The sequence below is a fragment of the Aspergillus undulatus genome (assembly GCF_047715775.1).
Source record: "Aspergillus undulatus strain CBS 261.88 unplaced genomic scaffold BDV17scaffold_14, whole genome shotgun sequence".
NCBI classification, from domain to species: domain Eukaryota; kingdom Fungi; phylum Ascomycota; class Eurotiomycetes; order Eurotiales; family Aspergillaceae; genus Aspergillus; species Aspergillus undulatus.
Window position 1 is genome coordinate 447,736 of NW_027396618.1, and position 23,950 is coordinate 471,685.

Genomic DNA, 23,950 nt, shown 5'->3' on the forward strand with positions numbered 1-23,950 from the left:
ACGTGGAATGCGGGACTGTGCCGGCCAAATAGTGAGCAGAACTGAGCTACCCTCATACGATCTGCACCTCTTCACCTCTTCCTCAACCAGCGCAATGACCTGCGATTTTACCTGCGGACGCTGTCTACAGGCTCTCCGGAGAGGTCTTGTCTCCTCGAGATCGACCCTACGATCACCACATACTGCCAATCCACGACGGGCCTACGGATCGTCCGCTTTGACGCGAGGACTTGATTCTCGCAGCAATAATGGCCTTTCAACCAACAATACCCTGCTGAGGTCAAAACGCGCCTCATTGCTCAAGCTACCGCTTCCGCCAGTCGTGCAAAAGGCCACCTCCGCAACAAATGTCCGCCATGACCCTCGAGCTCTTTTGAGACCAAACAACCTATTCCACAAGTTCTCCGAATCCCCATCACCTGCAATCCGACAGCGTGCAGCTTTTGTCAAGCAGAACGCATTCTGTCCTCATCCTAGCCACCAGCAGACCCGAATCCCCGTATCCCCGCACGACCCGGAGTCACGAAAAAGCGCTACCGATGCCAATCTCCTCCCGGCCCATTCGCACTTTGAGTGTCCTGACTGTGGAATCCCAATCTACTGCTCTGAGGAGCATTGGATGGACGATTATGAGGCGCACCTGGAAGTTTGCGACACGCTCAAGCAGATCAATGAGGATGATCATGATCTGCGCTCGGGGCGGTTCTTCCCCGAGTTTGTATACCCTGGGTTGCAGGATGAGAACTTTGTTATCAACATGACGAATTGGGACACTTTCCTTTACACTAGGGAGTTTGATGCGATCAATGATGACCGGAGTATGCGGCAGGTGACCCGAATGCTCACATATCCGCTTACGATTGGGAGTGTTTTGCATGAGCTGAGCCCGTACAGCATTCGAAAGGATAGCAGGCTTACGACTGAAGGTCTTAAGAGTATTAGCGGTGAGTTTTGCCATCACTTTATTTTCTGTTGGCCTCAGTGCTAATAGAAGATAGCTCTTCGGTATTCCTTACACCCTCCGCGGACGGGTGAGGGCACTGATATCCAAGGCCTGCGCGTGAAGGCCCCGCCAGTACGGATTTTCATCATCGGAGCGCGAGCCGAATCCTCTCTTCCCCGCGACGTCTGGCTTCAACTCAGTCACATCTTCCCCCGATCTCTCATCAACCTCATCTTCATCGGCCCCGAGAGCATGGCGAACCGCGACGACGAGTTCCCGCTCCCCGAGCGCACCCCCGAAAACCCATTCGGAGGAATCGTCGAAGACAGACTAGGCGGTCAGATGAAGATCACCACGTACGTGGATTACTTCCACACGATGTACAAGGCGCAGTATTTCCAGCCGTTTGACCCCTACCTGGACTGCGTTGTGCTCTTCCATCCTGGCCTTGGACACCCCGCTAGCTCGCATGAGTGGGAGGAGACGCTGCCCATGCTGCTTGAGACAAAGGTGCCCATCATTACTACTGGATATACGCAGTGGGATATGGAGAGGGACATCAATTGGGTGAGGGAGAAGTGCGCGGGGGAGTTTGATATCTTGCTTGAGCCCGGTGAGAACATCTTCCGCAGTTTGCGGTGGGATTTGAATGACTTGGATCCGCATGATATCTCTTGTGGTAATTGGGGGCTGTGGGCGTTTAGAGGGAAGAGGTATGTTATTTTTATTTCGTGACAGTGCTATTGCCCAGGCTAATGTGTTTGTCAGGTACGAGGCTACTTTCAAAGACTCGTAAACATGTGCATGTGTTAGAAAGGAGAGGCTGGCTCTGTATCCATATACCGTCTCCGCCTGTATGTATAGTAATCTACTTCATCTTAAATTTTCTACTTGTGGCACGCTCTTGAACAGTTGCAGTATACTTGGTACAATGCCACGGTGGGGTATCATTATTTCAATCTTTCCCAGGGTTCTCGTACTGACTACATAACCAAGCAAACGCTTTCCAATCATCTCACTTTTAAGACACCCCAAACACCGGACCACACCACGCCCACCAACTAGCTGCCAGCAACTACAAATTAAGGGGTAACTTCCGGACCGGCGATGAGCGTCTTGATACCCTTGCCAGCCTTGACATCCTTGAACGCTTGTTCGGCGTCTTCGAATTTGACGGTGCCAGAGATCAACTCCTTCACGTTAATCCGACCAGAAGCCACAAGTTGAACAGCAAGCTTGTAGTCGCCGCTACCATAACGGAAACTGCCCTTGAGGTTCAACTCTTTTGTGCAAGCTGCCATGATGGGGAAGTTCATCTCGCTTCGGCCCATGCCACCCTGCACGTAGGTACCACCGGGTCGAAGAACGTGAATGCCCGTGTGGACTGATGGTTCGACTCCTGAAGCGTCAATTGCCACGTCGGCGCCACGGCCAAGGTCATTCTCCTTGGTTATCCTAGCTGCGTTCTCCTCTGCGGAGACTCTGGATGGCTCGAATATGGATGTTGCAGCAAACTTTTGGGCGAATTCAAGTCTTGGCTTTTGGATGTCGACTGCAATGACCTTAGCCGCCCCAAAGGCCTTGGCCACGGCACAGCATAGGAGGCCTACAGGTCCAGCTCCGAAGACAACCACATTCTGACCTGGGGACACGCTGGCTTGCCTCACGATGTGTACGGCGACGCCGAGGGGCTCCATCAGTGCGCCCTCGGGCAGGGTGATCGACTCAGGGAGCTTATAGCAGAAGTCTTCGGGCAGGGTGTAGTACTTGGCCAAAGTACCGTCGTAAGGCGGGGTAGCGGCGAAAGCCATCTTCTCGCAAAGGTTGTACCTGCCCGCCTTGCAGGGCTCACATCGGCGGCAGGGGATACCGGGCTCCATCGCAACGCGGTCGCCGACTTTGAGGGTTGTAACTTCGGAGCCGACTTTGCTGATTACTCCGGATGACTCGTGGCCGAGAACCATCGGCTCCTTGAGCACAAATTGCCCGATCGCGCCGTGATCCCAGTAGTGGACCTATAACTGATGTTAGCTTATATCCTTAAATTATCGGGGTCCAGTCGATTGTACACACATCACTGCCACAGATACCTGTATACTGGACGTTCACGATAACATCGTGAGGGTTTTTGATCTCTGGAACAGGGCGGTCTTCAAATTTGACCTGGTGGATGCCTTCGAGGATGAAGGAGAGGTTCTAAGGGTGATTGTTAGCAATCCCCGTCAGACACAGGCCAAGTGCAAAAGAGTCAGCCATGCATACCTGAGCTGAGCCCATTGTGTATACGGGGTAGGTATGAATGAGGATGGATGTAAGAGGATGTTCGAGAACGACGGACAAGAGACGTTCCCAGGAATTTATACTATGACGTGGGGTACTCCGAACTGCCTGTTCCTCCTTTCCAAGACCGCAAATAGTCCGCCTGGGCCCATCTTCTAGGATAAATCTCGAATGGAGGGGTCATGGGACTTGATCTTCCCCGCCATGACCAACAGGACAAGCCCCACGGCGCGTTAAGAGGAGCTGGCCGCATCGCTGGAGCTCCGGCGTAGTCACAGCTCTGGCTGCGTCTCCGGTCATGGCGGGGTCCAGACTCTGGGGGATTTGATTCGACAATACGGGGGCCCCGGTGCGCTCAAAATTAACCGGCTTGCCGAATGAGGGCCTGGACAGTGGCCTATTTATCCGGGTTTAGAATGCTCCGTGGTCGAGTACTCGGAGTTGTGATCCAATGGCATGGAGTACTCGATACAGAATACTCCAGACATAATCTCTTGGCATTGAAACTCAACTCCGCTCGCCGCCAATTCTCCAAACTCAGGTCGACCTACTCCCCCATTGATTGTTTCACACTATCAACAAATTATTTATACCATGGTACGGCCAAACACCATACGGTCCTTTCGGCCTATCCTGAGTGCCCTGCAACAACCCAACAGCCGAACGCCCTTGCTACATCAACGGAGAGGTCTCCAGGTCTCAAGGCAATGCCGAGCAGACGAGAAGCCACAGCCTTTCAAGAACCAGCTTTATGAGAGTACACAACAGCGACTGAGGCGTGAGCGCGCAGAGCAGGAGCGATATGCGCAATATCAGACACAATCGCAGGGTGGTCGTTATGCCGCCTTGATGTTCGGTGCGTCAAGAGCTCATTAACGAGCAACTCTTCTTGATTTGCGCTAACGTGCTATGTGTAGCATTGGTATTCTTCTCCACCGGAGCTTATTATCTCGGATCCCTGAAGCCCGCGAGTCTCCCAACAACGTCCACAACGAGTTTATACGACTTGGAAGCTCCCCGGCACAACGTTTCACCGTCAAACCTACAGGCTGCTTGGGCGGATTTCGTTGAGATTATCGGCAAGGAGAACGTCTCTACGGAGCATGCGGATCTCGTTTCCCATGCAGGGTCAGACTGGTCGTCCTACAAGACGAAGGAGGGCGAAAAGCCATTTCTCGTTCTCTACCCATCGAGCACCGAGGATGTCTCACGCATCATGAAGGTGTGTCATCAGCGTCGCATACCCGTCACGCCATACTCGGGCGGTACAAGTCTGGAAGGCCATTTTGCCCCTACCAGAGGAGGTGTGTGCATTGATTTCCGTCGCATGGACCGCATTTTGGAAGTACATAAGGGTGACCTTGATGTCGTGGTGCAACCCGCGCTTGGATGGGAGGAATTGAATGAGACGCTCGCTGATGAGGGTCTTTTCTTCCCTCCGGACCCTGGCCCGGGCGCTATGATTGGTGGTATGGTGGGCACTGGCTGTTCGGGAACGAATGCCTACAGATACGGAACCATGCGGGAGTGGGTTCTTTCGCTGACTGTCGTTTTGGCGGACGGGACGGTGGTCAAGACGAAGCAGCGTCCGCGGAAGTCGAGCGCTGGCTACGATCTAACGCGTCTTTTCATCGGTAGCGAGGGCACGCTCGGACTGGTCACTGAAGCTACACTGAAGTTGACAGTCAAACCAAAGAGTCAAAACGTTGCTGTTGCAAGCTTCCCCTCGATCCACAGCGCAGCTCAATGCGTCACGCGAGTTGTGGAGGAAGGAATCCCTGTTGCTGGCGTGGAGATTCTGGACGATGTCCAGATGAAGTGCATCAACGCAAGCGGAACCACATCTCGTCAGTGGAAGGAAGCTCCTACCATCTTCTTCAAATTCACAGGAACTCCGAACGGCGTCAAAGAGCAGATTGGGCTAGTTCAGAGACTTGCTTCCTCGACCCAGGCTAAGTCATTCGAATTTGCCCGCGGTGAAGAGGAGATGCGCTCGCTTTGGAGCGCTCGTAAAGAGGCGCTTTGGAGCGTTATGGCGATGAGGCGAGGCCCCGAAGACCACGTGTGGACTACCGATGTAGCGGTCCCCATGAGCAGACTGCCTGATATCATTGAAGCCACAAAGCAGGACATGAGCCAGAGCGGGCTACTGGCCGGCATCTGTGGTCACGTTGGAGACGGCAATTTCCATGGTATGTTGAAACCTCCTTCATCCAAAGCTTATGTCTAACCTTCGGTAGCGATTATCTTGTGGAATGAGGCGGAAAAGAAAACCGCAGAGGGCGTCGTCCATCGTATGGTGAAGCGCGCCGTTGAAATGGAAGGTACCGTGACTGGTGAACATGGCGTTGGTCTCATCAAACGAGACTACCTCCAGCATGAAGTTGGAGAGGCTACAGTAGACGCCATGCGGCGAGTAGGTTGCTCCTATCATTTCGGCCGAAACAAGTGCTAACTACAATTCTTCGTTGCAGTTGAAACTGGCACTAGATCCTCTTCGCCTGCTTAATTGCGATAAGGTTGTTCGAGTCGAAGTGCCAAAGCCTGGTGAGATTAAGGAGTGGTGATTGTGGGTTTAGATGTACTACTGGAAATTTGATTCTCTTGTACATTCTGCATTTCCCATGGAAATCGGAGTGATTGATGCATAGCTGAGCCCACGTAGCTATTTGCACTGCGCTTAATAGCCATATCCCCTGTCGTCACGGCGCTGGCCGTATCCGCCTTGCGTGTATCCGCCATAATTCTGCCCGTATCTCTCTTGTGAAGGATATTCATCACGAGACGGGTACTCTTCACGGGAGCCGTACTCACCTCGAGATCCATATCCACCTTCTCTGTATCCGCTTTGAGATTCATAACCGCCCTGGGATCCATATTCACTTCGGGTTCCGTATTCATCTCTCGGCCGGTGCTGGCGAGAGCCGTAATCATCTCGAGAAGAGTATTGGTTTCCAAATTCACCTCCGCCACCGTACTCATTGCGAGAACCATACTCATCACGAGAGCCATATTCGTCGCGGGCGCCATATCCACCGCCACCATATCCAACATATCCTCCTTGCAATTGTCCATACCCAGAAGAGTAGTCCCTAGCATTAAGTTAGCTTATGGCTCGTTGTAATAGTGTTAGTTGTATAGGCTTTCTTACTGCTCAAACCTGGTATCTTGGGCGTATCCTTGTTCATATCGATGGGATGAGCGGCTCTCGGTGCCGTAAGTCGATTCCGTGTATTCGACCCCATATTCGCGACCCCCGGACCTATACTCTAAGCTCTCTTGGACGTATCCACGTCGGCCACCATCGTATGTATCTTCACGCCGAGTATATTGGTATTCATGGCGTCCCTCATCTTCAGAGCCGCTGCTCCGTTCCTTGGAACGCTCTCGGCTACGATGCTTGCTAGAATGCCTGCGATGGTGCTTGCGTCGTTTCTTCTCATCATCAGAATCGTCACTGTCCTTCTTCGATTTCTGCCGCTCTCGGCTGTGATGGTTGCGACGGTGGCGCTCTTGTTCCTCACGCTCATCGTCAGATTCTTCGGTGCGTCGGGATGAACACTGGCGCTCTTCGTAATGTTGTTCATGCTGAGAGCCCCGTCCTTCCTGATTGTCACCATATCCTCGTCCCTGCGGGCGCCGTGATTCGCCCTTCGAGTCGCTGTCGAGTAACATCGAGCCAACCCCGCTCACCAGCCCGCCGACAAGACCACCAAGAGCTCCTCCACCAGCAGCTTCTGAAGCTATCCTTTCAATGCCACTAATTTCCGACTTGCGGCCTTGACCGGAGCTGTGCGAGCCGCCCTTGTGGACAGTAAGGGGCTTTCCACACCCGTGTCCAGAGTCGTGAACACCTTCTTTATGGTTTTTCCCTTCTTGGACACCCTCACGGGAAAGCTGCTCACGAAGACTCTCGAGTTCGCGCTCCGACTTGCCTTCCCACCACTCTCTCACGGTGTTGAACATGATTTGGCGGATATCACCAGAGCCGTCCCTGCCACCGCGAGACAGGGCCGGATGATGGAAAACACCGTCAACAATTCGATCCAATGTCCTTCTGATGTCTGCATCCTCGTCATCCCATAGCTCCATCAGCTGCGGCACCGTCCACTTGACGACTTGAGAAGCAACGCGGCCGGCTGGCTCGTTCAGAACATTCGAAAAGTGATCTTTTGAAAGCATGGAATGCGTGGGGTCGCTGCAGGAGTCGTCGTTGAAAACAATGTGCTGTTGTTCCCTGCTGCTCTGAATAACTTCAGAAGATCCAGTCTGAAGCTCGGTCTTCACCTGCTTGAGGATAGGCAGCACATATGGAGCAAGAATCGAGAATACAGCAACTGAAATCTGCTCAGAGACCTGTTCGATTAGCTCTGGAAGGACGGGAATCTTTTCGATGGCCTCGTTAATTGACTTCAGCAAGTCGTCATGCCACTCTAGAACGGGGTATATTTGCTTCTGGACATCATCCAAATAATTGGCCCACTCTTCTGGCTCGCGTGGAGAAACGTGTTTGTTTCTCTCCCTCGCATTGTTCGATTCGGCTTTGAGTTCATCCATTCTACCAACCTTCTCATTACTGTTGCCGATCAGCCCATCTGGGATCTTGCTTAGCAGGTCCTGAAGGAAGCTGTCTGATGGCGAGCCATTTTGAGATTCGTTGATGACTCCCTCCAATTCCTGAACTTCGGACTGCGTCGCCTTGTCGGATATTTCACCTAGCACCGAGTGGAAGAAGTCTACCCCGCCAAAGGTGCCTGTTACAATGGGATACACAGGATTGGAAGCACCTTGGATCTCAACCTGCGTATCACGGCCCACATGAGGAAACACTTCTGACTCGCCCAGTTCGATTAGGCTCAGCTCAACATAGTTGGAATGGGCGGCATAATCTTCGAGACAATGCAATCCGGTTCCGAGAAGACGAAGAGCCTCGTGCAAGTCTTCGTCGTTTCCCGACCTTGCATACCTGCGTCCCAGCTCTATCGACTTGCGAAACACACGTCGTACGAGAGCAGCAGAAGTTGCGATGTCCATATGCTCGTTTGCTATGTAGTTCTTGAGGCCTGTTGCGACAATTCGCAATGTTAGCAAGAAAAAGTCTGATCAGCACGTTACAGTGACGTTACCGACCTGTCCTAGGATCAATAGCTAATTCACGCTCCTCATCCACTGGGCCCCTGAGACGACGGTCGTAGTCGCGAGCGTCTTCGCCTTCAGCATATCCAAGAGGGTTATCAATGTGTTCGGTGGGCTGATAGCATCCCAGGCGTTCCGTAGTGACTTCAAACTCCTTTGTACCATACCTAGAAATGGTCAGCAAAGGCTTCAAGGAAAGATGCCTATCGGCGGCATGGTGACACTGTACCCAAAACTCAGAAACCCGAGAACCCAGAGGAGGATACGAATAGCCTCAGCACTGACATATTTCACAGTTCCGACGTCGACGGCCTGACTGTAGTCTCGCAGCCAGTTACCAAAGTAGACGCGTTGAACATCAAGCTTGTTGAACTTCCGACCACCAGCAACACGAGCCAGGAACAAGCTCAAAAGTGCATCCTCAATGTCACCATGGCGCCAGTTCTGGCCTTCGATCTTAGAGATTGATGCAATGTTTCCAGCGCCAAAAGCATAGGCTTTCCCCGAAAAGGAAAAGAAAACAACGAGGCACAACAGGTACTGAGAAAGGCCCATGGCTTTTAGGATTCCCAATGGGACAGTCTGGGCGATGATGGAAGTGCCAATAGCCTTTGCTTAACTCGATGATTCCGCGACGGTCTTCAAGCGGTGAATGGTATGATGGTAGCTTTGAAGGAGAGTTGGTGAAGAGTAGACAAGGAGATGCAGGGATACAGAGTTATTTTAAAAGATTATCACTGTTGGTGGAGAAAAAGAGGCTGGTCCTCGAGCCCTGAAACACGAGGAGGGGTATTCAGCTGCCCCGCCATCTCTACGAGCAACAAGGGAAGTGATGGGCAGCTACCGTCAGTCCGGGTGGGGTGACGACTGGCTTGCAACTTGCTGGCGGCTGGCGGCTGGCTGCTGCCCTGCAAGGCTGCAACTAGTCTGGCTGCTTTAGTGTCCGATTGGAACTTGGCAGAGACAGCTACCAAATGCACTGGGGTGCGAGGCTGGACTTTTGCTCAGATGATTCCTGTATGCAGCTGATGGGAGGCATGGCCGAGTGGCGCGCTTTTTCGCAGTGGCTGACGTTATATTTAGGCTAAGAAGTGACTATACATTTCTTTTCGAGGATTGGCATTGTCGGGCATAATATAGATACAGGTGAGTATCACCAGATGAGGACACAGATAGGCTCTTCAGACTTCAAACCGCGAACGTCGATCTGTTTTGACGGTGGCTCGGAGGAATCGGTGAAGAAAGCCGTGGACTTCCGAGGTTGTCTGGGGGCGAGCTCGGCCTCCCAGAGTTTGGGCTCTTGAGGCTTGAATCAGGAAGCTTCCACTACTCTCACTTGCCAATAATAATGCGATGTCTTTCTGGCGGCTTAGTCTAGCGAGCTTGTTCTCCTGCACCATTAAATAGCTAGATACTCGATGGGCGTGACATGAGTTCACCCTGGAGAAAGTGCGGATAGGACATTGCAACGACTTAACGCCGAGAAGGAAGATAAGAGGATTGATTCTAGAACGACCTCGGAACGCTTTACCGAGTACGCATTATCATTCACTTTGTGCATTGTATGTAGACTGCCTCCAGAGCTAATGCAGTTATCTCCGTGCAGGGTGCATGGAAATGGATTCGACTTCGCCGTTCGGAAGGCCCGTTTGGTCACACCGACCAAATTTCTCCGCATTCGTCGAGAAAGCGTTGACGAGCGCCCCCTCCGGAACCAACTACGAGCAGTCTAGCCGCCCCAAGCCAGATGCTACTTAATATCTCACCGCTGCTGCTGTCTCCTCCCCTCAGGTCAGCCCACATCTCCAGCCTCTCTTATGGACCTTTTGGTCCGCAGGACTTTATTTATTATTGTTGTCTCCTTCGCTGATCTGGGTCTTTCTTGCTCTCCGGTCCCTGGTCAGAGGGTTCCCACGTGATGCGACTCGCGCAGATTGGCCCCTAATAGATCGCTACCAACCGCTCGCTTGAGTGCTTATCGTCGGGTTACTAAACGCATTACACTTGATTTGACACAGCGAAGTCATGTATTTGAGGACTCGTCATTAGATTATCCCGTTTCTAGCAGCACCTGGAGTGATAAGAGAGGAGGTGAGGGGACGACGGGGTCACAATAATCTTAGGGTACGCGAGTACCTGTCTGCCAGTCCGATTCACAGTTCAATTGCCCCAACCAACCGAAAGAGCCCGAGTCGATTTATTTGAGACGCACGCCTTCAAAAGTACTCCGATGTCATTTGTGTCCATTTGAACTGGCGAGTCCCGTGAGCAGGTGTGCTTTTGGTCGAAATCGCAATCACCACGCCAATTTTGATCTGCTCTAGCCACCTACCTCGGCTCTTGAGCGAAGTTGCAACATTGCGTTCACCCTGCACGAACTCGGCGTTTGGAGATCAGTCGAGAGATTATTTCGAGTGCGCAGCTCCCTTTCACCGGTCCAACGGCTCCTGTATACGAGCCATGTCTTCTTTCAGGATGGACAATCCACCAGGAAAGCATATCGCAAAGGTACAAATAAAGCCTCTGCTCAAAGGGATGTCTCGAGATGGCTCACCTTCTACCTCAATTGACCTTTCGCGATCCTCGTTCGAGCAGGAGGAGCTAGGAATATACACAAGCCATGAGAGGGATAGCGTTCAGGGTGACTTATATACGAACTTCCCAACAAGACGAAAACTATCTGACTTCCATCGCCGGTCTACAAGTGGAACTTCTCAGCTCTCCACGGCTAGCAGCTCCAGTATGGGCAAACCAGGTTCGCAATATGTCCACCCAATGCGCCGCACACCTCGCGCATATACTCCTCCATTGGTGCCCCTTTCTCGCCGGAATTCTTATTTTGAGAGCGATAGTTTGCATAGAGGGGAAGCCTCAGAAGGGGATCTCTTGACTCAGCCAACATTAGAGATCAGAGACCAATATGAGTCTGCCTCTTCGATACCCAAGCCACGCTTGTCACTGCACCTCCCAGATAGCTCATTCACGCCGTTACCTGGAGGCTCGCAGACCAATGTAACCAGCCGTGCGTCTTTCGGTTATTCACGCGATAATACTAGCACATTAGACGCAACGTCTCCGACGTCTCGGACGTCTCTAGACTTCGTCTTCCGCTCCAGAACACGGACGAGCATGGATCCCGTGTCTCGAGCAGCCACGGTCCAGGCAGCACGCCAAGCGTTCGAAGAGAAGGAAGCGGCTAAGAATCGAAAATTCGAGGAACAGCGGATCAAAGCAGAAGAAAAGCAGCTAAAGCGAAAAGAGAAGCAAGGCCATCGGACGTCAGTAAAAGATGGAGACATACAAGAGAAAATGTCCAGTCACAATACACACGATGTCCCCCGACGCTCGCAATCAACAAAGCGGCCGCCGAACTCGGAGAATTGGAAGTCTCAATCAAAAAGCACATGGATACTTTTTCTTACGTGGCTGCGAACTAGAATATTTAAATTCGGGAGAAAAGTCCGCAGCGCGGGCTGATGCATCATACCATGTTCGCTCTATCTTGAATGACTATCTTGCTGTAAATAAAGCGAACTCTTTGATTTTATTGATCAATGCCTTTTGGACACACTCTGTATATTAAACTTACTGGCAGACCTAGCGCCCTATAACATATTTCCAAGCAGAAGATGAGTAACTAGGTACTTTACTCGCGGAGCAGTACTACGTACCTAGGCAGGTAGATCACCCATATAAAGTCACGTGCCAACCCGGCGAAAGGTGAGCAGACCTCTGTGCCGGAGGTCTCTGCCGCGGCGGTGCCGCCTGCTCTCCTTCTCCGCTACTACGGCGCGCCGGACTTACACTTATAGCAAGCAATCAACTGCGACTACTACGGCGTACAGGAGGGACAACATACGCCTTGCGAGTACTCCACTCAAGCCTCTACATTACCTTTCCAACAATCTCTCCTTGGGAGTTGATCCCTGGGTTCGCCCCAGAACGCACCTCCAAGTTGGAGGGAGCGTTTTTCATTATGGTTTACGACTGGGATGGGAAGCGCGAAATATGCTATCAGATGTACATCAGAGAAAGGAAGGCTTTGGAGGAAATCATGGAGTATATGAGGAATGTCTATCAATTCTCCCCAAGGTACCCATCCTCAATCCTTGATCTTTGTTGCTTGACCTTCAAAATCATTTACCAGAAGTTTTTGTAGTAAACGCGCTTTTCAAACCCAGTTTAAACGGTGGGGTTTCCCCTCAAAGCAAAATCCAGCACACAAGAACCTGCAACTCGTTTCTCGCGTCAAGCAGCTCTGGGAGACGAACACCAGCCAGCGGGACATGCTTCGGATCCTCAACGAAGAAGGCTTTCAGATCAAAGAACGGGAGCTCATGCGAGTCCGGGCCAAGAACCGTTGGTTACTCCGGGTGCCTAACGGGACGAAGGCACAACAAGCTACGCTGAATCAGGCTCAATCACCTGAAGAGGACGGTTTGCTAGCATTGCAGCAGGAGGTATATCATAGCCCAGAACCGTATAACGAGTCGGAAACTCTTCAGCCAGATACCGCAGCTCCACCCGGTTCATCACCCAGGCTGCCGTCCGAGATTGTCGCCAAGCGCAAGGAGCGGCTGGATCGCTTGAAAGCGGAGAGTGCAGAGCGCTGGGCTGCGAGAAAGCGTCGCCGACGCACAAGGGGATGGGCTGGGTTACCGGCTGATCCCCCTGGTCCACCGCGTTTTCCCTCTGAGACCACTATTGACGAGAGCAAGAAGTACCTCAGTCTCGACAATGCTGGATACCGCCAGATCAGGGACCAATTTCAGAGAATCTGCGAGGAAGCAGGCTTCATTAAGAAAACAATTGCCGGACCTGAAAAATGGCAAGAGGCAAAAAATACCTTAATTCAAGAATCCGAACATCTTCAACGTGTTTTCTGGGAGGACCCTAATCAACTGGAGGCCAAATCACTCGCTCTTGATGTTGTATGCACTGATGTTACCAAACGGATGAGAACTCTAGAACGACGCATGACCATTGCCGAGGCCAAGAACGCACTCGAAATTAACCCAGAAGAAAGCCGTCAGATACGCAACGCATTTTATAATACGCTCAAAACCGATCATTTCACGAGTAAACTGGAAGCGGGTGACGAGCACTGGAAGGAGCTCAAGGAGCAGTGGATTCGAGGATCCGGGTTGCTTCAACGCATTCTAGCTCCGGGTCCGGCAGATCCTGGCCATGCTGCAAAGCTTAGGGCCCTGGAAGTTCTGTGTCGCGATGTCATGAAACGGTTACGTGATGATCAAACAAAGAGAGATCCCTCCCGTAGGCGACAATCTACTCGGGCTAACAGCCGCATTCCTGACGCAGGTACCCCTGATGCGGTTGGTCCGTTTGACAGTGACATCTCAAATGGGATCAGCACACTTGCTTCACAGGCTCTTGCCAGTGCGCCCATTACTGCCAGTGACTTGGGTGACATGCAGATTGACCCCTCGCTTCTACAGGCAGCCAACGATCCGACATTTACTGGTTCCGGTAACGCGTTTGGATACGTGGACCCTATGCTAGACTCATCTGTTATGCCTATCACAGTGGATCTCGTTATCAGCTCTGAGAGCGAACTGCATGTGGACTCTAAACCCTGGGTTGACAAGTTGTCAACCAGGTCAATCACCGAGCTACGGCAGCTGGTCTCTGCCAAATTTCCTGATTCGGTCGTTGTCAAAGTCGAGGCATTGGACTCGGATGCGAATGGCAACAACGTGACGTTTCTGATAGAAGATGATAATGAGTTCTATGGGTATCTTAGCCATTTACAAGGCAGAAATGCATCGCTCGCCGTCTGCTTAAGCCAAGCGTGACCATGAAGTGGCGTGTTGTTCCTTGTTAGCTCGTTCATCGGCTGCTATTGCTGCCACTTATCATATCAATTTCTCCGTGTCGGCGCAGAATGAGGCTCAATTATACTCTGACCTGACTATCCCTGCGTAAAAAATATCATAGGCCATGGGAGCGGGATAACCCTCGAAAGAGGCGTATGATAATGAAACCCTATACTTCTACCTATTGATTTAACTGGTACTGCGTTGTGCGTCCGACCATAGACTTTCCATTGACCGCTCTTTGATTGAGCTAATGCTCCTCGAATAATGGGAGTTTGCAGGAGGGTAAAGTACACAGTGAAGCAAGCTGGGTCATATCTTGGGACTTGTACAACATATCTACATAGCAAAGGTTGGCAAAGATGACCAGATGTCTATTTGGTCGTTCCAATGGACTTTTGAAACGGTGTAGATCGAGTTCTTTGTAGTCCCTCTGCGGTGTTTTCAGTCCGGAGGCCACCGTGACTGGTTATGCTCTGGGTCCTCATTCGACCACCAGAAACTCCGGGATGCAGATAATAGGCTCATGTCACGTTTGAGGTGGCATATAATGGGCATGATTCGTGGCTGTAAAGGGTATCTATACGATTACACTTGGGCTTTCGCTCGATCTCTTTCGGTTGGGTTATACCTAAATAATGGCCATGAGTCTGTTGGTTTGTTTGGTGGCGCGGTTTTTTCAAGTCTTACCGAAGGAGCTTTTCAATAAGATCAACGTGCGTCATGATCATGCGTCGGCAGCAGTACCGCTTGCAACCGAGTTGGTCCATAGCGTCTCTGAAAGACCGGGAAGTCAGCGAAAGGCCAAGATACATGAGGCGGGTTGCGGCAAACTGACCCGTCTGGAATTCCCTCATCAAGAAGTTGCAGGTAGCGCTCCCAAAGATCTCCGACGACCTAGCACAACAGCAACAGATCAGCATAGTTCTCGAGTGACCCGCAAACAACGTACCTTGCCGCAAGAGAAACATCGCACTGGAATAATCATCGCGCTAAGATAGTAGTGTACTCCGCGTGAAAAAGTCGAGCCTGCTCTAAAACCGGCCAAGTACACAGTAACGAAGTAGGTGTTACCTATTTGACGATGTTCGGAGGAGATGCTGTTCAAGGCGATCAAAGGTTCAAGATAAGTGACGACCGACCGACAATTTTCATATCCGACTCCGTATCGCAGGTCTATTTCTGGAAGGCGGTGTTCTTTTTATCCTTTAGGTTATGTCCACTGTCAAAGGCTGCTAACCAAGGAAGAGCTAGTGCATGTCGATTGTCCAGTCAGAATCGAGTGCAGGCAGCGCTCCAGCAGAGAGATTTTTTTTTGGACGAAAAGCTCCGTGACGTTTAAAGAGTTGTTTAGTCCGACACTGGTCTGCCCCAAAGGCAGTCATCTTGAGCATCTTCACCTAACAAGGCGTGACAGTGCCTCGCTATCATCCTCCATGCCGTCAAAAGACCATTCAAGCCCAGCGCGGCTTGCGAAACGATCACGGGGAAGCGATGCGCCATCTGACAATTTACAACTCAAGAAAGAAAGAACCAAGCGTCGTCGGACTACGACAGACGTGGAGGAGACTTTGCGCGGGAATTCGAAATCTCAAAATGCCCTCGAAGTCTCCCAAAAGCCCAGCCGTTATGATACAACGTCTACCTCAAGTGAACTCGCTCTCAGTACCATCGGCGGAGATGCGACCCCGTCATCTACTTCTTGGTCTATGACCCGTGGTATTGCGGGACAGTTCACCAATCTCGATCCTGTCCTTTCATCTGACGAACAGTACGTCCTCGCATCTGTCTTTTGTGAGAGTCAGGTCTGACTTTGATTCCGATAGATATATCTTCCTTGGCCTCGAGACAGCTATCTACGTTTACTCGGTTGCGACTTCCCGCCTTTTCCGCATTTTAGAAGCAGGCCGCGACGACACCATTGTTGGCTACCGACTCTCGCACGTCAATCAAGAGCGTCTTTACATTTTCACTTTGTCAGGATCGGTGAGCGAGTGGGATTGGCCTTCGAACAAGCAGCTTGCGCAATGGAGTACCTCATGCAAAACGCTTTCGGCTGACCTAGTATACAACTCTTCCCAAGACGGCGGGCTCAATACACACGGTGTTATTTTTTCCCTGCAGGAGCGCAAGGATGGAAAAAGAGTTCTTGCGGTTACGCCGCTCACCGCTGAAAAGTCACAGCGCACAGTCGTACTCGAGGCCAATACCAAGATTGATGGTTTCAAAGTCATAGAAAATGGCCAGGCGATCGTTGCATACGGAAGCGCACGTATTTTTTGGGGAAGTCTGTGCTCACATCAGGACTCGGGCTCGCCAACCTACGCATGGAAGGAGGTCAAGCTAGCCACCTCCATCAATTGCATTGATATCAAGGAAGGTTGCTCAGGTCGTTCAGGGAACAGGGAAATACCGGAAATTGACCTTGCCCTGGGAGGGGCAGACGGCTCCGTTTTGATATGCCATGATGCCTCGAGCTTTTTCAGTGTCCGAAGCGGACGTGAAGAGGACAAGCAACCAGCTCCTAGGCGATTGCATTGGCATCGAAATCCTGTCACAGCTGTTCGCTGGTCAATAGATGGTTTGTTACCTTTCAAAAACCAACATACGAATGATGTTGATCGAAAATATAGGAAATTATGTTCTCTCCGGTGGCCATGAATCGGTCATGGTGCTGTGGCAATTAGACACGGGTCGCAAGCAATTTCTCCCTCATTTATCATCTCCTATTTGCAACATAGTTGTGTCTGGTAGCGGGAATTCATACGCCGTCAAGCTGGCTGATAATCGGGTTGTGGTATTGTCAGCGAGAGAACTGCGGCCCTTGGCTACTATAACCAGCCTACAACTATGCGCCAAACCACAAAAAGCGGCTGGTCAGTTGGACGCAAAAGGCACTTACGCCAGCAGAGCAGTTGCAGCTGCCCTGCATCCGCAACATCCTGATCAACTCTTAGTAGCAGTGCCAGCCGCTCACCAACTTACGCAAGAAGGCATAACATCAACAAGTGCCCCAGTTCTACAAACCTATGATATCCGCACAGGCACCCACTTATCACGTCAAGCTCTTGCACGTACGAATGCAACGACTTTGGATATCGGTCCCGATGGGACCAAGATCCTTACTCCGGACATTAAACATCTTGGCGTTTCCGACGACGGAAAGTGGATGGCTACTATTGACAGCTGGAGTCCCCATCCCGAAGACGTGGAAGCGCTCAATGTTGACTCAAACGCTCATTCTGAGCTGGAAGAGATTTACTTAAAATTTTGGCGCTGGAACGAATCATCCTCAGTCTGGCAATTGGTCACCCGCATTGATAATCCACATCTTTCAGATGATCGTTCCGCGTCTATTCTAAACATCGCTGCACGACCTAATAGTCACGAGTTTGTGACAATGGGCTCAGACGGGCTGCTCCGTCTTTGGCGTCCTATTGTCAAACAGCGCCATGTGTTGAAGAAAGACGACGAACAGGTACCAGAAACCTGGAAGTGTCGGAATACGCTCGATTTAAGGGGACATCTGGAGACATGCAATGCTAATCCTACGAGCTTGAAATCAGCGTCGGTCTGTTTCTCTGAGGATGGGTCAGTTCTCGCGGCTTCGCTACAGTCAACGTCCACAAACCTTGGCCTCGCTATCCTTATTGATGTACGCACCTGCAGTGTCCGATACAGCAAGGTTGGGGTATGCTCCGGAGATATCAATTCCTCGGCGTTCTTGGGTTGTCATCTACTAATCGCTACGAAGCGATCGGTGTTCATATGGGACTCAGTCAACGATATTGTGACAACGGTCGACTCGCCGGGGTTGGACTCGCCGGGGTTGCAGTCAAATGGTGATGGCGACTCGCGCCTGCTTGCTGTAAACTCCAGAACACAGACATTTGCAGTGGCTTCAAAGAATCTGCAGAAGAAGGTATCCTCGAAAAAGCTTCGCAGGTCCGGGTTTGCGGTACAGGTGTACGACGTAAGCTCTTTAGCAATGGTTTCTCGTTTCAAACTGGCCAAAGAGCCCGTTGCGTTGCTTTCGAACTCTCAATCTGCCGAATTTGTTGTTGTGGATGCTGGGGCCAATGTTCAACAAATTGGCTGTGCTAGCAAAGCCTCCCAGGCCAGGCACACGGATGACTTGGTTCAATATCCAGACTTTGCGTTGGAAGGTTTATTCGGTCGCCAGCGTACGAGCAAGCCGAATGAACTGTCGATACCGGCGATTGAGGGCAGTTCAAATGCACAGCCTTCAACGAGGAACGGGCTGGCTGACGTCTTTGGCGACACGCCACCTTTCGTTCTACCTCCGTCGCGCATCGTATTTCGTGATCTTGTCAAGGCACTCTCTGCCTAGGATCTTCCAAATATAATCTGTTCAATAAATACCCATTGCAATGAAAAACTCTCATTCGGTTAAAAAGTGACGTAGAACAGCAGCGTCTACTAGCCTGCTGTGGCGCGACAAATCGTCTCGCCTATGGCTAGTCTTGTCGACTGTCGAAGCGAGCGGCTTGGCCTGAATGTGTTCACAGCATCTGGGATCAACCCTCTCGAAGCGCCGAGCACCTCTATTCGTTCCCTTGATCCCCATGGCTTATCAACCCAGTCTGAGACTATGAGCAACACATACCGCGGCGCTAGCGGAAGGAGATTGCGCCGCAGGAAGGTTGGGGCACTGCCATTTGCTGGGCGCAGAAGCTCGGCTTGCCTGAAGGGAACTGATGCCCTGAGCTCAACGAATCATGTGCTGATGTGGATTGGCACAAGGCACGATGGAGCTAGTCTGCCACTCGGTACTCTGCCTCCTCCAGCTTCCAGCGGTCTGATCCTGCCTTAGTCAACTGAGGTCGATCAGCCGCGCGCTTCGGAGGAGCGGGGAGTGGGTGGCCCATTCAAAGCCTCGTCAACATGTTGACCACCTCACCTTACCCTTATACACTCGTCGCTGGTCGCCTTCCCAACTACTTCTAGTCGGGCCTGTCCCATGTTCCTTGGCTAGGTCTTGCAGATGGCAGCGCCATGACTCGGTGCCCTTGTGCAGTTTCTACCAGCGCAACCACGATATGATAGCCCGCTGCCACTGAGCCAGAGTATCAAATATCTAGGCCTGGTTACGATCCTTGAATTTCAGAAACCTGTCTCCACCCGTCTTGCCCGACATCTACAGAATGTAAGGTACCCAGGCGTTGTATTCGACTCGAGCGTACCCGTAAACTGACAATCGTGAAAGGTCGGTTGAGCAGGGCCTGCCCGTACCGGCTACTACTGGATTTCTAGACAACTCGGAACCGTCATTGATAATATCAGCAGCAAATGGCGATTTGTACGGGCCGAGCGATAGGGGGGATGAATCTGAAAGCGACAGCATACCTACTTCTGCGACCCAGTCGGTGCCGCCAACACCTATTCCTCGAGAGAAACTGATGGTATGTTGTTCGAGACACAGAGAGTGCCGATCATTTCTGATTTGCTTGTCCCACCTCTTCTCTGACGTGTGCAGGTCGAAACTGCAAATTCAAGTCCGGGCCATGTCAGGACAGGGTCGGAAGATAACGAACCAAAGTCTGTGATACATGCCCCCGCTGGCTTTAGCGAATTCACTGTGGAGCAATCGTCCGAGCACTCGGCCGTCTCTCAAGAAGGAGCGAAGCCATCCTCCGGGCCTCCCATAAGCATAAAGGTCATACCAGGGAAAGAAGGGGAACGAACAGCAACGGTACAGTCAGCTGGACTCGTTGGAACAGGAATCCCTACTCACTGCCACTAGAAATTCTCAAACAGCCCTATATCGCCCCCTCCGCTGACCACCAGCATTGAGCCTGCGAAGGACTGGTCTGAAAGAGCGACACCGCGCGCACAGACAAGGCAGGACTTGGATGAATTCGATAGAAGATCACACTCAAGTAATCTTGAAGGCGAGTCGCAGCTTTTCAGCAGGGCTGATCTTGCAAATATTAATAGTGGAGTAGACATACCGGAAAGCGTCGACAACCTCAAAGGAGCCAGTGGTGTGGCCGATCAAACAATATATCAGCCTGGCTTGGTACATGAGTATTTTCCAACGGGCGGCGCTGAGATAACGGCGCTGCAGGCAGCTCTTGTTGACTGCTGGTCACTTTGCAACACCTTGGCAACACTGAGCTCAATCCATCGGGAACGATCTAGTTTCACGGTTGAGATTCAAGACGAGGCATGGAAATCGTGCTGGAGACTGTGCCAGCAGCTATATGCAGGTCAAGTCGATGACAATGCGTCTCAGGTTAATCCAACTCTTGACCTTTGCCGCGACTTCTGCCAGACTTTATTCGATACCAGAGCTCGCGATAATAAGGTCTCAGACTCTGTTCTTCGCGTCAGCTTCGAGCTCAATAATCACTTATATAATACACACGACCGTAATCTCCCGGATGCGTTCAGAGAAAGAACCCTGGACTTTTATATTACGTTATGCCACCGCCTGATGAAACAACGAACTCGCGTACCAGAGACAGACTCTCTCTTAAGTGCCTGCTGGTCGTTGGCCGAGATGTTGTTCAGTATACGTCAGAGCAAGAAAGAAGGACGGCAACTAGACGAGGAACTCTTGGGGTCTGCGGTCCAGTCCTGTTGGGAACTTTGTGATATCTTTCGAGAAGGGTGGACGCAGAGGAGCTCCCGGAACTCGGATCGTGGGACGCCTCGACCGAGTCAGGCAACTTTTACACCAGCAGAGAAGCAAACTAAGCAACCTGACATGGTTTGTGCCGAAGAAGCACTATTTTGCTCGAGACATCCCGAGACGCCGACAACCATATTCGAAGATGTTGGTACAGTGTCCCCAGAAGAGGACCCAGTCCAGAACATCTTCTTACTTGGCCAGCGCCGGAATGTGACTTCACATGCGAACTGGTCTTCGAATGCGTCAAATATCTCGGGGAGAACTCAGTCCTCTGAACGGACATCATCCACGAATACCGTTATTACACTCTCTAATGACTCGAATACCACTGCTCTCAGGGTTTTGATAGCCAAAGCAGCTTTGAACAACGGATTTCAACCCGACAGCGCACAAACACTATCATCGTTTGTCAAGTCCCTCTCATCCGACGCATTTGGGTCTGCGCCTTGGCAGAGAGCGCTTTTGAAACATTACAAAGCCTTGGTGGCTTTTGAGCCCATATTTCAAAGATTTGGGCCTTCGATTAAGGCAAGTGCAATGGATATAGCTAGAGCGATCAAGTTCATGGCCCAGAGTGAACAGTATCTGTGGCTATATGACCTCTACCGCCTCGTATTTGGTTTCCATGTCGAGGAGGGTGCGAGCCGGGATACAATTATGTTACAGACGTAGCTTGATGCAATGAGTTTAGTACGCAGAGTGGGAATAGGCTTGCAGTGTTAGTATCATGGAAACAGGAGTATTACTTCCCCTAAAAGGGGCAATTTTGGCTCCTCGCGTGGCCGGGGTTTTTCCTTTGTAGACCATAACCATAGTCTATTGCAGGAGAACAGAAACTTGTTTAGTAGGAATACTACCAGACATTGTAGTCCTTGTCAAGTAAGACGACGACCAAGCCTCGAGCCCGCGGTTCTTAGCCCTAACTAATCCAATGAATTAGAAGCGACATCGGCCATACGTCTACCCTGCACTAAAGGAGCTACTAGCAACATCCGCAAGACCACTCCACACGCAAAAGAGCGGAACAGATAGACAGAAATATTCAGCAATACCCAATGCTCTGAAAGTTGATTCGCATAGCCATTGAGTTTTTCGCAGCAACGACAGTCTAATCGTCCGGATATTCGTCCCTAATATTACTCACAAACTCTCGCAATGCACTATCCCATCGCTTGAAATATTTCCCTGCCACAGCGACGAGCGTCGAAGGTAGGTCCGAAATAGCTGGTTTTATGAGGTGAATGTTCTCCTCTGCAACGTACCGGACGCTTTTATCCTCCACGCTGAGACAACATTAGCGACATATCTGAAGTCCTGAGGATACATCTTACATCACGTGGTAGAAACTTTGATATCTTCCGCTCTGGAGGTTGTCAACTCCCATTCTCCTCATCCATTGCTCGCCAGCCCCGCATTCTGCATCCCACCCCGTAATCACGGCCGTATAGTCGTAGCGACGGTGCTTAAATACTTGGCCAACATGATGTTTAACTGCCTCGTGCTCCGGAGACCGCCGCTTTACCTGCTTTGGTATTTCATCAACGGTCTGTATAACGTGTAGGCTTTCCATAATGTGATCGAATTCTAGTGTGCCCCTGAATATAGAAGCAATGTATTGCTCGACGAGATGTATGTCGGACGGAAAATCAGTAGCAACTAGCTCCATCAACCATAGAAGGTGATGACGCAGCTCGGCTGGCGGGAGGTGATTTGAATGTAACAGAGAAGACCAAAGTGCAGCATATCGCGCACAGTCAACGTCGACTGGTACCCCCACCCCGCGGGGAAGACGATTGATACGTTGCACTGAGTTGAGAATGTTCTTGCTGCACCGTAAAACAATCTCGGAAGTCCGAGACGCGCCCAGAAAAGCGGACAATTCTATTGGGGATGCGCCCAGAAAATTTAACTGGGTTCTCATGTCCGAGACGGGAGTCTCTTCATCGGAACGAAAAGGATCCATGTAGATGGGTTCACCATCTAGAATATCACCATTACTGATTTCGTTGCCATCAATATCGTGTCCTGGAGGAGGCATGATTATAACGTGAACATGAAATGGAAATCCGCATGGGCGGGCATTAAGTCCCAGCATCTGTGCAACATGACAAAATATCGCTGCTGAGACTAACGGCAGTGAATTATGACCCGGATCATTCAAAGCAACCCCCAGGAAGTTATGCTCCAGGCAGTGGTACTCTCGTCCCGGCTCGATGCCTGTCATATTATGGGTTTTCAGGTACGCAGCGATTGCACACGCCTGTTTGCGAGGGCTCAGATTACGCATGTCGGGACGTTCCAGTAGGAGGCCGGACAAAATCTGGTCCAGTCTAGCATTAATCTGTAGAAAGTTTTCAGCATTACCACTATCAGAACAATCTCGATTTCGCCCACCTCGTCAAAGTTCCCAAACCCACTTTCTGGTACAAAAAGGTCAAAGGCTCCGAGTGCATTAGCAAGAGATATTGCATCGCCGTCTCTTCTGAGGCCAGCCCATTCTGGAATTGCGATACTTCGGTGAAGACTAGTCAGGAGGGCTTTGGCGTAATATCTTTGGCGAATGTCATTATGAGAAGCAGAGCTTTGAGAGGCCAGGAATCACAAACCTCCGGGCTAGGTAGTCCTCCGTACGTGGATCAATTGAAATGTTGCGCAGAAGAGTATCTTTGGCATCATATCCGAGATTAACAACGGATTGGAACTTCTCTATTCTTCCAGTCTGGCTTGTGAGGATGCTATCCAACAGTCGGCTAGTGGCGCGGTCAACGAGGTGTCGGGATATGTAAAGCGCTTTCCAATCCACTGAGTAGATGGAGCTCGAGTATTTTGCTGGCAGGTCATGCTCTTTGGCCCAGAATTTGAAATGAGTTTGGCAGTAGTGCCTCCATAGTAGCGGCTCGTTGGTGACACCCCGGAAACGTCGCGCAGCGCATCCCACAGCGACCGAGTCTAAGGGATTGCAAAACAACAGGATTTGGTAGAGTATCTCTTGTGGGAAAATGTTGAGGGACGGGACCATTACGGTAATCCAAAGTTGGTCAAATTTCACCTGGTATGCATTATTTCTTCCGAACTTTGACAGTTGGATAACTTGGGGCATGA

General features: G+C 51.1%; 9 protein-coding genes across 9 annotated transcripts; 5 read left to right on the plus strand and 4 right to left on the minus strand.

Moving 5' to 3' along the window:
* The first annotated feature begins 80 nt into the window (after window positions 1-80).
* Window positions 81-1,904, plus strand: BDV17DRAFT_259070 (putative mRNA processing protein (Mss51)). The gene is made up of 3 exons (XM_073757400.1): window positions 81-944; window positions 999-1,656; window positions 1,712-1,904. Exons 1-3 carry the CDS (start codon window positions 95-97, stop codon window positions 1,737-1,739), a joined length of 1,536 nt encoding a protein of 511 aa, XP_073617406.1. The 5' UTR covers window positions 81-94; the 3' UTR covers window positions 1,740-1,904.
* Window positions 1,905-3,645, minus strand: BDV17DRAFT_259071 (NAD(P)-dependent alcohol dehydrogenase). Its single transcript, XM_073757401.1, has 3 exons — window positions 3,206-3,645; window positions 3,017-3,139; window positions 1,905-2,958 (listed from the first exon to the last, which is right to left on the minus strand). The coding sequence occupies exons 1-3, from the start codon at window positions 3,218-3,220 to the stop codon at window positions 2,026-2,028; spliced, it is 1,071 nt and encodes a 356-aa protein (XP_073617407.1). The 5' UTR covers window positions 3,221-3,645; the 3' UTR covers window positions 1,905-2,025.
* BDV17DRAFT_259073 (FAD-binding oxidoreductase) lies at window positions 3,626-6,396 on the plus strand. The gene is made up of 3 exons (XM_073757402.1): window positions 3,626-4,079; window positions 4,141-5,415; window positions 5,464-6,396. Exons 1-3 carry the CDS (start codon window positions 3,818-3,820, stop codon window positions 5,676-5,678), a joined length of 1,752 nt encoding a protein of 583 aa, XP_073617408.1. The 5' UTR covers window positions 3,626-3,817; the 3' UTR covers window positions 5,679-6,396.
* BDV17DRAFT_280796 (Het-C domain-containing protein) lies at window positions 6,371-8,914 on the minus strand (the record flags this gene model as incomplete). Its single annotated transcript, XM_073759940.1, has 3 exons — window positions 6,371-8,286; window positions 8,354-8,526; window positions 8,589-8,914. 3 exons carry the CDS (start codon window positions 8,912-8,914, stop codon window positions 6,371-6,373), a joined length of 2,415 nt encoding a protein of 804 aa, XP_073617409.1.
* A 1,482-nt stretch (window positions 8,915-10,396) lies between these two features.
* Window positions 10,397-12,023, plus strand: BDV17DRAFT_41543 (uncharacterized protein). The gene has a single exon (XM_073764507.1). The coding sequence runs from the start codon at window positions 10,820-10,822 to the stop codon at window positions 11,834-11,836; it is 1,017 nt and encodes a 338-aa protein (XP_073617410.1). The 5' UTR covers window positions 10,397-10,819; the 3' UTR covers window positions 11,837-12,023.
* Window positions 12,024-12,126: 103 nt separating this feature from the next.
* BDV17DRAFT_41646 (Clr5 domain-containing protein) lies at window positions 12,127-14,502 on the plus strand. Its single transcript, XM_073764508.1, has 2 exons — window positions 12,127-12,451; window positions 12,519-14,502. Exons 1-2 carry the CDS (start codon window positions 12,336-12,338, stop codon window positions 14,170-14,172), a joined length of 1,770 nt encoding a protein of 589 aa, XP_073617411.1. The 5' UTR covers window positions 12,127-12,335; the 3' UTR covers window positions 14,173-14,502.
* Window positions 14,503-14,781: 279 nt separating this feature from the next.
* Window positions 14,782-15,181, minus strand: BDV17DRAFT_280798 (DNA-directed RNA polymerase core subunit RPB10; the record flags this gene model as incomplete). The annotated part of the gene is made up of 4 exons (XM_073759941.1): window positions 14,782-14,824; window positions 14,884-14,970; window positions 15,032-15,090; window positions 15,146-15,181. The coding sequence occupies 4 exons, from the start codon at window positions 15,179-15,181 to the stop codon at window positions 14,782-14,784; spliced, it is 225 nt and encodes a 74-aa protein (XP_073617412.1).
* Window positions 15,182-15,629: 448 nt separating this feature from the next.
* Window positions 15,630-21,520, plus strand: BDV17DRAFT_289800 (WD40 repeat domain-containing protein; the record flags this gene model as incomplete). Its single annotated transcript, XM_073761736.1, has 8 exons — window positions 15,630-15,964; window positions 16,020-16,774; window positions 16,827-17,884; window positions 17,948-18,508; window positions 19,280-19,365; window positions 19,421-19,616; window positions 19,691-19,906; window positions 19,958-21,520. The coding sequence occupies 8 exons, from the start codon at window positions 15,630-15,632 to the stop codon at window positions 21,518-21,520; spliced, it is 4,770 nt and encodes a 1,589-aa protein (XP_073617413.1).
* A 171-nt stretch (window positions 21,521-21,691) lies between these two features.
* BDV17DRAFT_41695 (Hemimethylated DNA-binding protein YccV like-domain-containing protein) lies at window positions 21,692-23,913 on the minus strand. Its single transcript, XM_073764509.1, has 4 exons — window positions 23,455-23,913; window positions 23,243-23,399; window positions 22,180-23,189; window positions 21,692-22,131 (listed from the first exon to the last, which is right to left on the minus strand). Exons 1-4 carry the CDS (start codon window positions 23,865-23,867, stop codon window positions 21,957-21,959), a joined length of 1,755 nt encoding a protein of 584 aa, XP_073617414.1. The 5' UTR covers window positions 23,868-23,913; the 3' UTR covers window positions 21,692-21,956.
* Window positions 23,914-23,950: the final 37 nt, after the last annotated feature.

What these genes read in the sequence shown, in the direction of transcription:
- BDV17DRAFT_259070 (XM_073757400.1), top strand. Translation starts at nt 95, where the DNA reads ATGACCTGCGATTTTACCTGCGGACGCTGTCTACAGGCTCTCCGGAGA. An exon ending in AGGTCTTAAGAGTATTAGCG is followed by an intron (nt 945 to 998) that starts GTGAGTTTTGCC and finishes AATAGAAGATAG; the next exon opens with CTCTTCGGTATTCCTTACAC. An exon ending in TGGGCGTTTAGAGGGAAGAG is followed by an intron (nt 1,657 to 1,711) that starts GTATGTTATTTT and finishes TGTGTTTGTCAG; the next exon opens with GTACGAGGCTACTTTCAAAG.
- BDV17DRAFT_259071 (XM_073757401.1), bottom strand. An exon ending in CAGGTATCTGTGGCAGTGAT is followed by an intron (nt 2,959 to 3,016) that starts GTGTGTACAATC and finishes CATCAGTTATAG; the next exon opens with GTCCACTACTGGGATCACGG.
- BDV17DRAFT_259073 (XM_073757402.1), top strand. Translation starts at nt 3,818, where the DNA reads ATGGTACGGCCAAACACCATACGGTCCTTTCGGCCTATCCTGAGTGCC. An exon ending in TTATGCCGCCTTGATGTTCG is followed by an intron (nt 4,080 to 4,140) that starts GTGCGTCAAGAG and finishes TGCTATGTGTAG; the next exon opens with CATTGGTATTCTTCTCCACC. An exon ending in TGGAGACGGCAATTTCCATG is followed by an intron (nt 5,416 to 5,463) that starts GTATGTTGAAAC and finishes AACCTTCGGTAG; the next exon opens with CGATTATCTTGTGGAATGAG.
- BDV17DRAFT_41543 (XM_073764507.1), top strand. Translation starts at nt 10,820, where the DNA reads ATGTCTTCTTTCAGGATGGACAATCCACCAGGAAAGCATATCGCAAAG.
- BDV17DRAFT_41646 (XM_073764508.1), top strand. Translation starts at nt 12,336, where the DNA reads ATGGTTTACGACTGGGATGGGAAGCGCGAAATATGCTATCAGATGTAC. An exon ending in GTCTATCAATTCTCCCCAAG is followed by an intron (nt 12,452 to 12,518) that starts GTACCCATCCTC and finishes AAGTTTTTGTAG; the next exon opens with TAAACGCGCTTTTCAAACCC.
- BDV17DRAFT_41695 (XM_073764509.1), bottom strand. Translation starts at nt 23,867, where the DNA reads ATGGTCCCGTCCCTCAACATTTTCCCACAAGAGATACTCTACCAAATC. An exon ending in GAGGACTACCTAGCCCGGAG is followed by an intron (nt 23,400 to 23,454) that starts GTTTGTGATTCC and finishes CATTCGCCAAAG; the next exon opens with ATATTACGCCAAAGCCCTCC. An exon ending in CAAAGTTTCTACCACGTGAT is followed by an intron (nt 22,132 to 22,179) that starts GTAAGATGTATC and finishes ATGTTGTCTCAG; the next exon opens with CGTGGAGGATAAAAGCGTCC.